Genomic DNA, 16,681 nt, shown 5'->3' with positions numbered 1-16,681 from the left:
TAAAATCAAAACCAAACCAAATAATATTGGTTTTTCAAATTTTAAAACCAAACCTAACCAAATCAAATCAAATATCGGTTTTTTTAATCTATTTGGTTCGGATTGCAATTTGATTTGGTTTTATAACCATAACCATGAACAACCCTAATTGTTTCGATTGTTGTGGAGTTAGAAATTAATTTTTTAATAAATACTTTCAATAGTAAAATCAAAATAAATAGAAGTATTTCTATTTATCAAAAACATTATAAAATGTATCACAAAATTCATTGACAAAGTAAACTACAAACAAATTATACTTAAACTGAAGCTATAGAGATTTGAAAGGTTTTGAATCGATCTTTACGAATTGGTTGATCAATGATTAATATTTTATCAGATACAAGGCTTATGGTGCAAATATTACAAAAAGAAGATAACAGCATTGTGAAAAATAGATACCACTTGCGAAAATATATGAAGATCGATGAACTTTTTCAAAAATATCAACATTTTATATATCCTCGAACACGAAATGTTTTAACTCATAATCTAACACAATTCTCTATTTTCTTGCTACATAGAATTTCTTGAAATTCAATTTTCTCAATTTGGATTGTAAACGACACATTTATGTTGTATGAACATTTGAAACAGATTATTAAGTAATGTATTTAAGTTGTTTGCTGGAAAAAATAGTATAAAGTACAGAAATTTCATACATTTGGGGCTAATTACATCCTATCCCAGAAGTTTCCTCAATTACAAAAATATCAAATTTTTCATTGCTCTCGAATACATTACTTAGTTGTCTGATACATTGCAAATGATACATTACTTCATGTGAATGATGTATCTGATAGGGGATATGTATGTATCAGAGAGGGCTGGATGTATCCGAGAGGGAATAGGGATGTATTCGAAAGAGGATTTTTGTAATTTTTTTTAAATGGTAGAATTTTAGAGATTATGATATCTTAAGTTGTGAATTCACGTAATTTTTCTAAAGAAAATATGTGAAATTATATTGGGCCCGTATCATGGGGCTTAAATTATCTAGTATTTATATAAAAGAGAACCCTAGACCCGCCTACGCGGTGCCACTACAAGCCAAAATTTTCTTTTAAATTTATTTATTTTCAAAACTAGCCTTTCCCTTCCATGAAAAGTTGTGACTTTTAAGAAAAGTTGCGACTTTTAAGAAAAGTTGCGACTTTTATGAAAAGTTGGGGCTTCAATGAAGAGTTACGACTTTTATGAAGAGATGTGACTTTTATGAAAGGTTGTGATCTTTCCGAAGAGTTGCAACTTTTTCAAATAGTTGTGACCTTTCCAATAAGGCACAACAAACATTTGTTCACACTACCCTTTGTTGTCTATAAATAGAGGGATTTCCTCTCATTTTAAAACAACGAAAATTTTGAACCTCCTCTTCTTCTGCACCATTAAATATTCATGTACTTTGTTCATGTTGAGTTGCTCACTGACACTATTGCTTATGTTACAGATTCTGGTATTATTTTTTTACGGTCATAAATTTATGCTTATGTTATTAAGGATAAATGATAGGATGTTAATATTTTTATTTTCCTTTACATGATTAATGTTCGTTACTACGTAATCTTGTATGTAAAATAATATAGTGTTTTAGTTTTAATGATTGATAGATTTTAAGTATTATTTTATAAATTCTGTGATATTAAATTTCCGCACGAAGCGCGGGTAATTTTACTAGATTTTTATAAAAGAAACAACTCAATATCATAGTATTTGATTACAATTAAGAGCATGTTTGGATTAACTTTTTAGTTTTCACTTCTTAATTTTGTCATTTTAGCTTAAAATTAAGTGCTTCATTATAAGTACATTTTAACTTACTCAAATACTATAAAACTGCTTTGAAAGTTATTATGTGAGTTTTAAAAATCACGACATAGCAAGTATTCAAGAGCTTAAAGCCTCTCTTACACCGAATATGATAAGACTTCTCCAACCTGACAAAGTTCAAATATCCTCTAATGATCTCAATCTGTGAAAAATATCAAATAATGTGGAGACCAGATGATTTATTTTCATAATTTAAGAAAAAGTCAAAGTTAACCCCTAATAAAGTAAGGAAAAATAAACCTTCGCTAAACCTGTTAAATCCAAAATAAAACTCAGAATTGAATTACTTATTAGCTAAAGATTTCAATATGTACTTAGATTCACATTTTAAGTCCATTTGCATGCTCAAAACCTAAACTTTGTGATTTTAGGATTTATGTCACAATCCTCATTAAATTTCATATCTTAATGGTAAATCTTCAATTAATATTATAATAGAAAACAACTAATATTTTAGTATAACTTACATAAATCTCATAGTGTAAAGAGTAAATTACATCTTATCCCTACTTTTTTTCTAATTACAATAATCCCTTAAAATTTGTACCTTCCGGATATATAAGTCATCATCCAGATACATTAATTCACCATCAGGATACATTAATTCTAATACAAGAATTTTTTTTCTGTTGCGCTAAAAAAGGAATAAAATCTGAAAATTAATTAAATCCCATAAATTACGCTTATGTTTCTTCTTACTCTCAATCATATAGAGGCAAATCCTAATAGAACGAAGAAATTCAAAATTTCAAATCCCCCCGGTTCAATGAAGAAACCTTTCAAATTTGATTCAAAAACTTTTGTCAAAATTTTGGGTAAGCGAGGTGAGTTATGAAGGATACAAAAGTGATGACATTGTTGTTGGACAAACGATATCCTTTTGAATCTTCAAGTTCATCGAAGATCCTTTCAATTTTGATTCAAGATTATCAAAAAAATTGAGATACAAGATTCTTTTTTCTCCAAGTTCACCAAGAATCTTTTAATTTTGATTCAAAATTGTTGAAAATTTTGAGATTCAAAATTCTTCTCCTAATTTATTGAAGATCCTTTCAATTTTGATTCAAAATTGTCGAAAAAATTGAGAAGATACATCATGAATATCTTTGCTACTTAGCATTTTACTATTTATGCATCTTGTTTAAATTGATAAGTATTGTATTTATACTAGATACATTAAATAAATAATTGTTGCCCATAAGATGTTAGATTTGAGATCGATACATTATTGTGTGGTAGTTGCTATGTAATTGATACATTTAGTATAAATTCAAATTTACGATCATAGCTAAAAAAATTAGTGCATGATACATTACTATTTATGTATCTCGTTTAAATTGATAAGTATTGTATTTATACTAGATACATTAAATAAGTAATTGTTGTCCATAATTAAGATGTTAAACTTGAGATCGATACATTACCGTGTGGCAGTTGCTATGTAATTGATACATTTAGTATAAATTCAAATTTACGTATCATAGCTAAAGAATTAGTGCATGATACATTACTATTTATGTATATCGTTTAAATTGATAAGTATTGTATTGTTTGCCCGGAAAGATATTTATAACTTACATAATGTATCATTTTATAGTTGATAATAATGTATCTGATACAATAATGTTGTGAAAGAAGGATGTATATAAGCTGAAATAAAGTGTATCCATAAATGTATCACAATAAATAAGAATTAAGTGATCAACTAGATACATGAACAAACACAATCCATTAAAGAAATTTGATTATGAAAAACACCAGAAAAAAGAAGAAAATATTAGTTGTATGAAAATTTGGTGAAATTGAAACTAATATTATTATGAGAAAATTAGAAGATTAAATAATAACACAAGAATCTTAATCAGTTTTAATGAGTGATTAGTTGTTAGAGTCCATAACCAACTCAAATTATGAAAAATTATAAATATTATATTATTAATTTTTAATCAAACACCCGAGGTGAGTTTTATTAACCAAAAATAGAAAAACCAAATACAAATACCAAACCCAAAGCGATTTGGAAATAATAGAAAAACAAAATACAACTACTAAACCAAAAAAAAAAAATGAAAAAGAAGGAAAAAGACAAAAAAAAAAAAAAAGACGACAGAAAAGGCAAGAACTTCTACAAATATTATATTAATTATTAACAAATAATAACAACTACTACTACTTCTTCTTTTTTCCTAATTTACGTTTTAGTGTAAAAAAATTTGAAGTTCACAAAGTTTATTTTATTATGAATTTTGGAGTATTTTAAAAAATAGGTAAAAGACTCATAAATATCAAGATTTTGTGACTAAAAATAAGGAGAGATTTGTGAAGTGAAATAAGGAAGAGATAAATGTTGGTTTTGGGAGTTAGGATTTATGTATCTAGCGTTTGAGAGTAAAATAAGGGATGTTGGAAAATTTTAGAACTGGTAGGGAATAATGAAAATTATAGGAAAAAAAGATGTGTATATAGATAATTTATCCAATATTTTAAGATTCTCACTATATACTACAATATTTTTTCATAATTTTTATACTACGTACAACACAAAAAGAGAAACATAACTATTTATAAATATGAATTCCTTGATAGATAAATGTCAAGAAATTGAATAGTAATTTGAGATGTAGTGGGTAATTAATTAGAAGGTCATAATGTGGAAAATGTGTTACAGTGATTATATGAGTTACATTAAGATATTTCTCTATTATGCATACTAACGGCCATTCACTTAATATTTTAATTTTAATATTAAAATGCACATAGACACTAACATTGGCCCCCTCATTTTAATATTTGAAAGGTCGCTATTTTGATTGCGGGGAGATTATTATGCATAATGAAGATGCTTCACAATATATATCTAGATGCATTAAAATTTGATAAAATATATAAATTACAAATTAAAATATATTTAAATATTTAGCTCTTAAACTAATGAGATTTACGTAAGCTCTCCGGTTTAAACTAAGAAAAAAAGTTCCTTTTCTTATTAGGGTCTGTGAATATTGCAGTATTTTAGTGGACCACAGTCATGAAAAAGAAAAGACAATCTAAGATGACACTTGGCAGTGAAAAGAACAACAAAAATTTAGGATAACACTTGAGCCATAAATGACCATTTCTTCAAACTATACTGTGCAAATGGTGACAGTACGAATATTTTGTTCTATATGAATATATATATACAAAATAGTCAAATTATTCAAGCAAACTAGCTTATTCAAAAAATTGTCCTAATCCAATATATATCAAATCATAATTGAGAAATATACATATCGACAAGTGTATTTGAATCGTTATTATAAAGTTTTTTTCCATAGTTTAAACTGTTTTATATATTAAGATTAAAATCAATAATTTTAAGAGCTATAAAATCATTTACGGAAATTTGTTAAATTCTTATCAATTACCATATACCTTGTGAGCATTTTAGATCTGTAAAAGAAATTACTCAAATATTCTCTTTCTAAATACTTGAAACTCATGAAACAAACTGCAACATCAGAAACGTTACACCTAAACAAATCTTTTATAAAAGATATATGTACTCCCCCAGTCCATTTTTAATTGTCATATTGTGCTTTTCAAAAGTCAATTTGACTAATATTCGAAGTTAAATTAGATTATATTAATTCGAGGTTTTAAACAAAAAAATTAAATATTCAAAAACTATACAAAAGTACTATAAATTTCAATTTTTTGCATATCAATGTGATGAAAAAGTACATCATAGAATTTTAGTCAAGTTATTATCGTTTGATTCTAAGAAAAAAAAACTATGACAATTAAAAGTGAACGGAGTTAGTAACATATAAATTACATGTATCAACATGAGTGCTTATTTTGGAGATCAAGATTTAAATATCATCAAGATAAATAATTCTTTTTATTTACCTAAGATTTAATAAATAACATTACTTCATATCTATATTTTTTCAAATAACATAAAATAATTGAGTCACAAGCTGGTCCAAACACTATAATACGATTTTAGAAAGAAGAAAAAAAAGGAATTGATATTTTCCCGGCCACAATAGCGGAACCAGTAGCACGTGGGAATTGGGATTCACGTGCGAAGAACACAATTTACCAGAAATATAGAATTTACCATATCGGAAATATAGAAAGCCTCATAAACGCAATCAAATTTTCCATCTTCCCCCTTTCTTCTCACCTGCAAAAGAAAAAAAAAAAAACCAAAACCCTAATTCTCCCTCCATTTTTTGCTTCTTATCTGTTTACGACCTCCTATCTGTGGCCCAATTATTGTTACGTCAGGTATGTCAATCTGTTCATTTCCAGTTTTATTTTTATGCCCTTAATTTCCTAAGTAATTAGCTGATAAACACTTGTTATAAGCTAAAAAGATTAGATTCTTATTGGTTTTTTTTTTTCAATTGCAAGCAATATTTTTTGATTATGTTTTTATAGTTTTTCAATTTAATGACTATCCATTTTTGTCAATGTGAAGTTATTGCTCATTTCCATTTCATGCTTTTTGGAATAAAACAACTCCAAATGGATATTTTTAATTTTATTTTTGATAAAGTTAATATTTTTTGAGCTAAATGTATATTGAGGATTCATATAGCAGGGATGGTAATTGGGTTGGGAATTTATTCTAGGTTTGTTATACACTTTAGTATTTAGAAATGACGGCTAAGAGTGGGTGGATGATGTTGCCAGAAGAGCTCCAATTCAATGGGTGAGCCTTCACAGGACTTTCTGTAGCTTCTGTGCAATTCTGAGATAGTAGGATCTCGACTGTGAATCCATTTCATATGTGAGCTGTAGAAGGATATGATGACGGGAAAGTTAATCCACTTAATATGCTCAATATCAATTACTTATCCTATAATCCTTGCTGGTTTAGTTTTCTCTATTTGTTTTATGTTAAGCAAAAAAGAAAAAAAAATTCCTAGCCGGTTTAGTTGTTACCTTTTTTGACAAAGGTAACAGTTTTGTGTATTAATCTTCAGCACTAAAGGCTGGGATCCCAAATTTACATCATGGAGCTACATACAATTGAGTATACTCAAACAAAACTAAACTAGATCCTACTTCATCTTACAAAGAACCTAGAATTTAGTTGTTTACTTCCTTCAAACTTAAATTTTGTTTCTTCGATTTTGATTACTCTTTGAATTGGTATGAATAAGCTATGTGAATCTTTTGGTTTAGTAAATACAAATCATATGGATCTTGACTTTAGGATTTCAAAGAAGGAACTTTTGAATTCCTTTCATTTCTATCAAAATCTCGGGAAGCTTGGTTTTTGACTATGCTTTGAATGGCTTCTCCAATGTTCCTTGGGAGGATTTGAAACAACCAAAGTAATCATAGATAAATTGCACGAGAGGGAAATGAAAAGTCAATTGCACTATGTTAATTGATTTCTAAGTGATGCAGATATGAAGACAGCTAGCTAGATGAAAATAACAGGATGTTTTTTTATGAATGATTTTCTATAGTCCTATAAATGAGCACGCCAGGTCTCTTCCAACTTCCAAACACGCCCCCCCCCCAAAAAAAAAAAAAAAAGAGGGAAAGAAAAAGAATAAGTGGAAGTTACAGGTCTCTTTTAAAGTCTCTTCCTCTCCCCTCTCTTTAATAACTAGGAAATTCTATTATCAATCAAAGTAAGAATATGAAAAGTGTTTGCATGTTTCCTTCTGAGCCCCAGTCACCTTAAAGAACTTGCATTACACCAAAAACAAATGTTTCTTTCCCATGTGTGGAATTGAGGTGTGTAGTAGTTGTATAATCATGGCCTAAAGATTGTTAGAGATTGTACAGGGTGGAGAATGTGTGCGAGATTTTGCCTATTCAAGTCTCCCAAAATTCCTTTTCAGTTATCTATGCCTCTAACGGCACGTAGGTAGATCGGGCAATGGGAGGATAGGCAGAATATATGAAATTTCCTTGTGGTTGTATTAGGAAGATAGAATGAGAAGCAATTGATATTGGACTGCATTTTTAATTCCGAGGAGAGGGAATGGGATAATATACCATATGGCATGTGGAATGTTTGAAGAAATTCATGGTGGAAATAGCTTTTAACAAAGATGAGTAAGCTTCCATATGACAAAAAATCATCTCTGTTCTAACTTCTGTTTTCCTAGTTCTCTTCAATGTTCTATTGTTTTGAAGATGCACAAAAGAGTGAACTGAGTGATTTATTATCTTTTTAATATCATACTTTAAAGCATTCTTGGTGACCTATTGCTTGCCTTTTGAGTTCTTAATAATATGTCGGCTGTGTGCTCCTGTTAGAAAAATTTACATTGATTGCTAAAGTATGTAATCTTGGTCTGCCATGTTCTTCTTTGCACAGAGCTTCCAAATTGATGAGACCATCCTGTCGAAGATGCCTTTTGTCTTGCTGGAATTTGGAGAGGGTTACTTTGTGAAGGGTTTGCGGTCTTTGTCTGACAAGTGTCTTTTGAAGAGAAGAAAGCTTAGCCTATTTCGATTCCATTAGCACTTTTAACGTTGAAGTTTATTTCTCTTTAGTTTGCAAAGGCCCATAAGCAATCTTGCCAGTTTGATCTCCTAGTGTTAAAAGGCCCTATGGCAGTCGTCAAACCAGAGGTATGTAATGAAGGAAAACAGAAGTTTTATATTCAAAGGCTACGTTACTCTGTTACTATATTTATATAGAAGATAGACACGAAGTTTGTTGTCTCTTACCCCTTCTGGCTTTTTTTTATCTGGTGCTCTCTTTCTGGATTATTAGGGTTGCATTTACTTGAGTCATGACTCATGAGTTACCTTGATTCAGGGAATAGTGTTGCTTTGTATTAAGATTATTTATTATTTTCATGAGCTTCAAAAACTAATATTTCTTGAAAAGGAATTGTATTTCTTAGTTAGTGATGTCATGTTGTTTTATGATTATCTATTGTTTTGTGAGCTTCAAAAACCAACATAGAATAATGCCCTTGAATGTTCTTCTTGACATTTCCAACTTGAAAGCCAATAATATTTAGATTGAAATGCTGTCACTATTGGTAGGATGATTATGATTACCTTTAGGTTTCTTTCTTTTGGTTGTGGTCTGAACGTTATTGTTTGCTTGTATGAAATGCGTAGGTGCATCAGCCATTTGCTCATTGAATGACATTGTTTCTTAATTCTTCGGATATCAAATGTGTGTTGAATGACTTCAGAATGGGCAAAATTCTTTTTGAATGGGAATATTAATAAGTGTTGTATGTGTTACAGTCCAAGGTGTGGGTATTAGGTCTTTAGTGCATTTCTACCTATCAAAAAAAAAAAAGAAGATTAAGAGATCTTTAATACTTTTTTGTTGCTTTCCATAATACTCTATTCAAAGCTGTTGCCATTTCGTGTTATCTGCTTTTTCTTAATTGCTTGTGGTTCATTGGTTAAGATGAAGTCCTACATTTGGCTCCAAACTGCTGATGGTTCAATCCAGCAAGTAGAGGAAGAGGTTGCCATGTTTTGCCCAATGATATGCAGAGAAGTACTTCAAACTGGCATGGGATCCTCGAAAAATTATGCCATATCACTTCCTCAACGAGTCAATCCTGCTATTCTGGGCTTAATACTGGACTATTGTCAATTTCATCAAGTTCCTGGTCGTTCTAATAAGGTCAGTTCTTTGTTTTCTTGTTATAACAATGCAGTGCTCTCCTAGAAAGGAAAGATTTTAGTTTGCCTGTGTCATGTGCATGGTTTATTGCAACAGTATTTCTTTTTTCGTTTTTTTAGTGTAATGGATATCTTTTATGCACACAGGAGCGCAAGATTTTTGATGAGAAGTTCATCCGGTTAGATACTAAGAAGTTATGTGAGTTGACATCTGCTGCTGACAGCCTTCAACTGAGGCCTCTGGTTGACCTTACAAGTCGTGCGCTTGCTCGGATGATTGAAGGAAAAACTCCCGAGGAGATACGTGAAACTTTCCATTTGCCGGATGATTTAACAGAGGTCCAAATTCTGACAGAAATTATTTGTAGTCCCCCCCACCTTCCATATTGTTGGTGTTTCTCACTTGGAAATGGTTTGTCATTAGGAAGAGAAGTTGGAACCTTTGAGAAATATGACCGATGATCCACGTATCCGTCTTCTCAATCGACTCTATGCAAGGAAAAGGAAAGAATTAAAAGAACGAGAGAAATTAAAGGTGCTTTGTGATCTGGCTCTTGCGCTTGTATCTTATACCATTGGTTACTTGATGCTAATTGATGCATTGTTGTGTATGCACTCTGATTTGCGTTATTCCCTTAATGGAAAAAATACCTCATTACGTAATTCCAGAATGTCGAGGTAGAAGAAGAGCAGCATGTGGATGAACGATCAGTTGATGATCTTCTATCTTTCATAAATGGGGCAGATGAAGGTAAGTTGAGACTTACATCCTATATTTTTCGTGCAGAGTCGCTCCATTTTTCGTCATGTTGCATTATTATAATAATTGAACTGTTTTACATGCTTGCCTATAATCTGTATAATATTGCCAAGACTTATGTTTGATGAGGTGTTGCATTTTGGCTGCCTGGCTTGGCCACATGTTTTATATATAGATATCATTGTGTCTTTGGTTTTATATTTTGGTTGTGATCTCATCATGATATTTCTTATGAAAATAATGTGTAGTCTACAGCTTCATTGATGGAGTTGTGTGTCCTAGTATGTAGCTGTTGTTGCTATTGACTTAGACCATGACTATCGATCAGTCTTAGAAGTTTTACTGTTGATGTATTATTTTCTGCCCTATAATCAGATCCGTAGTTTGTATGGTGACTGAGCCTTCCAATGACTAGTAACTCTTATGGATCATTTACTTTTATCAACATATGTGCATATTGTTGTGAGGTTTATGATCTCTGGGGAACTATATCCCTTTTGTTTGTCTAAGCCCCTACATAACATCTGAAAAACAACATTTACCTTTTTTTCAGCCTCTTTTGAGTGATTCTTTAAGTTCGAGTATCATTCTTATAACTCTGAGCATGGTGGCCTATTTTGCAGATTCTAAGAGTGCAAGAGCAACAAAGAGTAAAAAGAAGAATAGAAGGAGAAAAGAACAAGCTAGAAATTCCTCTACAAATAACGAAACTGGAAACCATAATCAGGTTGGCATCTGTTGAGCTTTGGAATTTTCTCCTTTTTCTCTTTTTTTGGTTGGTGTGTGTGGCGCGGGGGGGGGACAAAGTTGCTTCTAAGCATCTTTGCTGTTTCTCTGACATTTGTTCTTTGGCTTGACTGGTTCTATTGGTACTCAGGAATCTAACTGTCCTCCATCTAGCTGCATGAATGGTGACACTGGTGATGTGCCTTCTCCATTTAAGCCTTCTGATCTGCAAGTCTCTGCATCTGTTAAGTTTTCACCCAAACTTGACTTTGATGATGGTGATATTGATGATGAGTTAGATCCTGCAATGAAGGAAGAAATTGACAGGTTTGTTTATCTAGTTATATGGTCTCTGGAGATGGATGTGTAAAGAGTATATCATTGTAGCTACAAGTTATTGGATGAATTATGTTCTTTGTGAGGTTGTGTTAAGCTACTTTTGTTTCCTTGGTGAAGGGATTTTCTTTTGGGTATTTAGTTACCCTGTGTGCTTATATAAATCTTTTTACTCCTGAAAAGCAGTCCCCCCCCTCTCCTGGATTGTACTGTTTCAAGTGGACCTCGTTGCAGTGGCTTCTGCTGAGGCTACATGCAAGTGTTGCAAATCATACTTTAATAACTCATGAATTGTTAATTAGTGCAAGTCCATGCATATTGGAGGGTTTTGCCTGTGATATAGCTTCCCTTGTCAAACTCTGGATCTTAACTTTGAGTCTACTATCTCCCCTCAGCATTGGGACAAAATTGAATGAAATAGACAGAGTAAACTTTTTACCTTTTCTTGTCTGTCTTTTTCCCAATCTGACATCCATTTCTTTCCTAACTTTCATATCCCATTTCCTCTTTCCTAAACTTTATGCAAAGTATGATATAACATTTTTATGCTTTATTTAGCTCAACTTTAAACACAATAGCCCTACATCTATAATCAACAGATAGCAATCTGCATCAATATAAAACTGTCACTTAATCCTCACTGGATGTTGTGTTGATAGAAGCTCCAAATATGTAACAGGGCTTGCTATTCTAATTTGTGCTTAAGAAGTAGAAATTCCATATGAATTGTGTAACCGATGCTTCTACTTCTGGGTGTCGCTCATCTTACCTATTAGTATCCACTACCTTTTGCCTTCTGCTTGTATGAGAGATCTCTTCTTCTATTAAGTGATAAACTATTTTTATTTTTTAAAGATATAATTTATTTATTTTTGAGTAACAGATAAAACTTTAAATTGGACTGCTTTGTTTTAAATAAATTGCAACTGAAATCATTTCATGCTAATTTTCATTGATAGAAATAAGGGATAACCAAGAAATAAATCTACATACAGAATATATTAAGAGAATCTTTTTCACCTTATCATGCAAGTGGAGAAAATTTTGAACATAGTTTTATATATTGATGCATTCACACAGGGACCGTCTGGTCATTCCCCCCTCCCTGGGTGGCTAGCAAACCCTTCACGCCAGCATGGGCTGCTGTGGTTTTTTTGGGGCAAGCATCTCGTAACTTGTCATGCGATTAATTATGTCATGTTCTACAGATAACGTGATTTGAGTTTCTATATTACAGGGAGGTTGAGGATTTTGCTAGGAGACTAAACTCTGATTGGCCAGAAAGAATGCAGGAGATATTGTCACTGGGTCAAGAGAGGAGGCCTGTACCACTATCTGTGAACGGGAATGGTTCCCTGAGGAGATATACAGGTAGGCTTTTCTTTTATATATCTTGAACGGATGTGGTTACTGTCTTATATTGTAATTCTGAACTAAGAGAAGTGCAAAGTTGGATGAATATGACACGGAATAATCTTGCTGAACTGAAGTGATATGTAGGCAACAAATCATAATAGAGTAGAGCAGCGTGTTCTAGTTCAGATGCTAAAACATAGACTTCTTGCAGCTGACTTCATCTAGTTATTGATTTTTTATGGTTCCTTAAAAATTTTCTCCCTTGGCATAGAGGGAAGTGTTTCTATGTGTTGCCTTGTCATGTCACACCTGGGAGCTTAGTTCTATTACTCGTTAAGTTGCTTCAAGAGCAGAGGAAATTCGCCAAGGGTGTATAGTCTTGTTGGCTATGTTCTTGTTCTGACAACTAAAACTAATGGTAATTGTTGAGAATATATTTGAGTAAATGAAAGTGTGATTTCTCGATTAACTTAAGCATTTAGATGGGATGGTCACACGCTTCATCATGGTTTTAGAGCAAGCAGAGGTCCTAGGGTCGAGTTTCACTGTCACCCTAATCAAAAAGAATTTCCACGTGTTTGACCCATGAAAAAAAATCATGCCCACACATGAGGGGGCATGTTGAGAGTAAAAGTAAATAAAGAGGAGAAAATGATCAAAATAGTCCTTAATGTATAGACTTAGATTGATTTGGTCCCTCATATATGCAGCTTATGGAAAAGGTCCTTTATTTATATTAAAAACTTATCAATTTAGTCTTTCACCCTAAAACCCTAATGACACAAAAAAAATCTGTCAAATTAAACACAGATGTGCAACTCACGTGACATACAAAAATCTTAAACAAAACCTCTGTTTTCTCAATTATCCACGGGCCTTGAGTTCAGCAAGACACCTGGATAGATCATCCTCACTGACCTTCTCCTCATCCTTAGAAGATATAGCATGGCCGGCTGCTTGTGGAAGCCCCACGGACACCCTGAGTCCATAGTCATCAGCCACCTGTTGCATCAGGCTGCCGACCTGATCCTCTGGAGTCGATAAGGAAGTACTTCCAGCCATAGAACTCTCCATGAATTCAGCTTGAACCTCCATATTCACAAACTGACGCTTGAATGAATCCATTGTCTCCGACATTTTCTGTAGATTCCCTGTGTTGATAGTTCATTTGTTCGCTGCGCTTGCAGATGGCGTTCTCGGCGTAAATTCTAGTGCCGTCCATGTTACCTTTCTTGATGGCCTTCTTCACCTTGAGCTTCTCAGACTTTTCGTCCTTCTCGCATTTTCGGGCTTGGCGTTGGAGGCTTTTCGATGTGAACTTGAGCTCCATGATCTGATTCATCAATTTCTTGGCGTTTCCCATTTTCTAAGCTTTGGTGATGGAGTCTTTCGATTGTTTTTGGCGATTCTTCTCCTTTGATCGATGGATTGTCATTTCAATTTCTGAAGTAGATCAATCGTCTTTTCAATGTCACGTGAGTTGCACATCTCTGTTTAATTTGACAGAATTTTTTTTGTGTCGTTAGGGTTTTAGGGTGAAAGACTAAATTGATAAGTTTTAACATACATACATGACCTTTTCCATAAACTGCATATATGAGGGACCAAATCAATCTAAGTCCATACATTAAGGACTATTTTGATCATTTTCTCAAATAAAGAGTGCTCATTCTACAACCTAAGTTTGCAGGAGATAGTCACACACTTCAAGCGTAATATTCGTCTGTAATAGAAAAGCAAACAACAACAGAACGAAATAGATAAACATGATGCGTCTTGGTAAAAGTAAGGTCCTTTCCTGAAAGAATGGATAAGAAATGTCTGCGGTGGTTGGTCAGCTAATTAAGTAAATCCTACCTCCAATTTTTTGTTGGTGGGTTCTCTTTGGTGCTGAAAGAGCTTTGCTTGTTCTGGAGCTTTGTTTGTCTCATGGGGTGTCTGAATCATTTTGCAGGTTTGGACAGGAGATAATGGTTCAAATGGTGGATTATGAATCTTTTGGATTCAGTTGAGCTTAACATGCCAGCTTGTCTGTGTCTGCTGTTTCCAAAAGACAGTAAAGCTTCAGTGTTCATTGCTTGTAAAGTTCTTTCCGCTTATCTATCAGATCAGAAGAGTAGTTTCCACCTGCTGAGCTGCCTAAAGTGATTTCTGAACGTGGGGAAATGACCTGACTGGCTAAAGTTTTAGGGGAATTTCGAGATAGAAGGGAAGTCTCTGTGATTGTGGTTTCATGGTAACTACCATTTCCAGATACAAGTTCCAATTTTGCAAAATTTTCAAAATCTTAGATTTGTTTTCCTATTCTTTAATAATTTAGTTCAAATTAAGCTGTCGTTACTTTTCACTATTTATTTTTACTTCCTAATTGGTCTTTTCAATTTAATGTTTCTTGGGCACGACCGTACAAGGGGATATAATATGTGAGCATTATTGCCATAAAATGGCTTAAATGCTCCTAGGGTTCTATGCTTCAATTATGTATCATCATGTAATGTCTCAAGAAGTATATTTGTGTGTACCCTGTTATAAAATTTGTGCCTTGGCATTAAATATCTAGTGAACTAAGATACCTCTTTCTGGTTCGAGATGATGTTTATCTTCTTTTTGAATTTTCTTCTGCAACTGTAAAATATTTGGCTCATCTGACCATAATTTTAGAGCTTGTACTAAAACATTCTGCATTGTAATTCACTTGCAAGTTTGCCTTTCACATACTTACAGAAAGGTTCGATAATTGAGCATCCTAGCAAGTCAATTTTAACAGAGTTGAGTATTTGACATTTCTGTATTAGTTGGAAAGTAGGTATACTATAATCTATCTCACACCTAAATACAAATACTATGCATCTTCAATTGTTTTGTTTCCACATGTAACACATTGGTTAGAGTAAATTAGGGGTTTCTTTCAATTCTGGATATTCAAAATCTCATACTTTATCAGTTAATTGTATATTGTCATTTCAATTTGTACTTTAATTAGAAACACTCATTATGTAACATACATAATGTGAGTGCGGAAACAAAATGAGTTTTTTTCTCTCTTTTTTTAATCGGAAGTACAATAATGTGATTTAAAAAGTATCTTAACATAAGGTGTGTCAATTGAGTACTTTGTGTTGAATTTTAAAATGTCAAATTTATATGAGTTGATAAATAGGTGGGTCATCGATTGATTAAAAAAAAGTGGGTCATTGATTTGCTTCAAGTGTTACTTGGGCTAAAGTGGGTTGGATTGAAGTGAGCAAAAATTGGGTCATAATTTAATCCGCTCAATTTTTACTAAGTTGAAACTTTGGGTTTGTTTTCTTATAATTTATTTGAGCACCTAACTAAAAAAAGCAACTCTCTTATATTATGACTATATAAAGCATATTAAATAAAAAAAATATTTAATAAAGAGTTTTATGTGTCGATCTGAATTGCATATTAGCTCAATTTTAAAATAGACTGAACTAAGCAGGTCAAAACGAAAGCAGCGATACATACCTCTGGAAACACATTTGACAAAAATGCATGACTATGAAAAGTTTTGGCTTATGGTTGCCTTGTCTCCTTTCACTGTGATATTTGATTTGGATAAATGTTGTTGAGAGATGGTTATCAAAATCTTTATATTATACATCATTGATGTAAAAGAACAATAGTACTGAAATAGTGTTTTGGAATTCATTGATATTGGAGTATAACACGAATAAAACTTTTTTACGATATATTAAGAGTTATGTAATCTCCCGTCAATTAAAAATCCTCTACCATTATCAGATAGACCCCAGATCTCTAACTGCGCTTTCACATTTGCAAATATCTGAAAGTGGTGTGGGGCAAATCAATGATAGCAAGTGTGTCACCTCTTTCGGATCTACACATTTCTTTTAACCAACAAGGGGTGACAGTCACCTATTTTTGCTCACCTTATTATTTTACACGCACATAGTAATAACTATTTTTTTAAATTTTATTTTCCTGATAAATACAAGTTTTATATATTCAAAATTAACTTATTCACGTTGTTTTGTTAGGTTG

At 32.4% G+C, this 16,681-nt stretch overlaps 1 protein-coding gene and 1 pseudogene across 1 annotated transcript; one reads left to right on the top strand and one right to left on the bottom strand.

The window, feature by feature from the left end:
* Nucleotides 1-6,036: 6,036 nt before the first annotated feature.
* On the top strand, nt 6,037-15,258 carry LOC125834346 (SKP1-like protein 21). Its single transcript, XM_049513500.1, has 10 exons — nt 6,037-6,141; nt 8,198-8,454; nt 9,257-9,478; nt 9,625-9,816; nt 9,902-10,012; nt 10,147-10,228; nt 10,861-10,964; nt 11,115-11,290; nt 12,537-12,670; nt 14,610-15,258. Exons 2-10 carry the CDS (start codon nt 8,434-8,436, stop codon nt 14,624-14,626), a joined length of 1,059 nt encoding a protein of 352 aa, XP_049369457.1. The 5' UTR covers nt 6,037-6,141; nt 8,198-8,433; the 3' UTR covers nt 14,627-15,258.
* On the bottom strand, nt 13,520-14,074 carry LOC125834354 (ESCRT-related protein CHMP1A-like; annotated as a pseudogene).
* Nucleotides 15,259-16,681: the final 1,423 nt, after the last annotated feature.

This window comes from Solanum verrucosum, unplaced genomic scaffold, assembly GCF_900185275.1.
Source record: "Solanum verrucosum unplaced genomic scaffold, falcon-dt-bn FXZP01000279.1, whole genome shotgun sequence".
Classification (NCBI taxonomy): domain Eukaryota; kingdom Viridiplantae; phylum Streptophyta; class Magnoliopsida; order Solanales; family Solanaceae; genus Solanum; species Solanum verrucosum.
The sequence above is the reverse complement of the archived record's forward strand: the minus strand, read 5'-3'. Positions and strand labels throughout refer to the sequence as shown.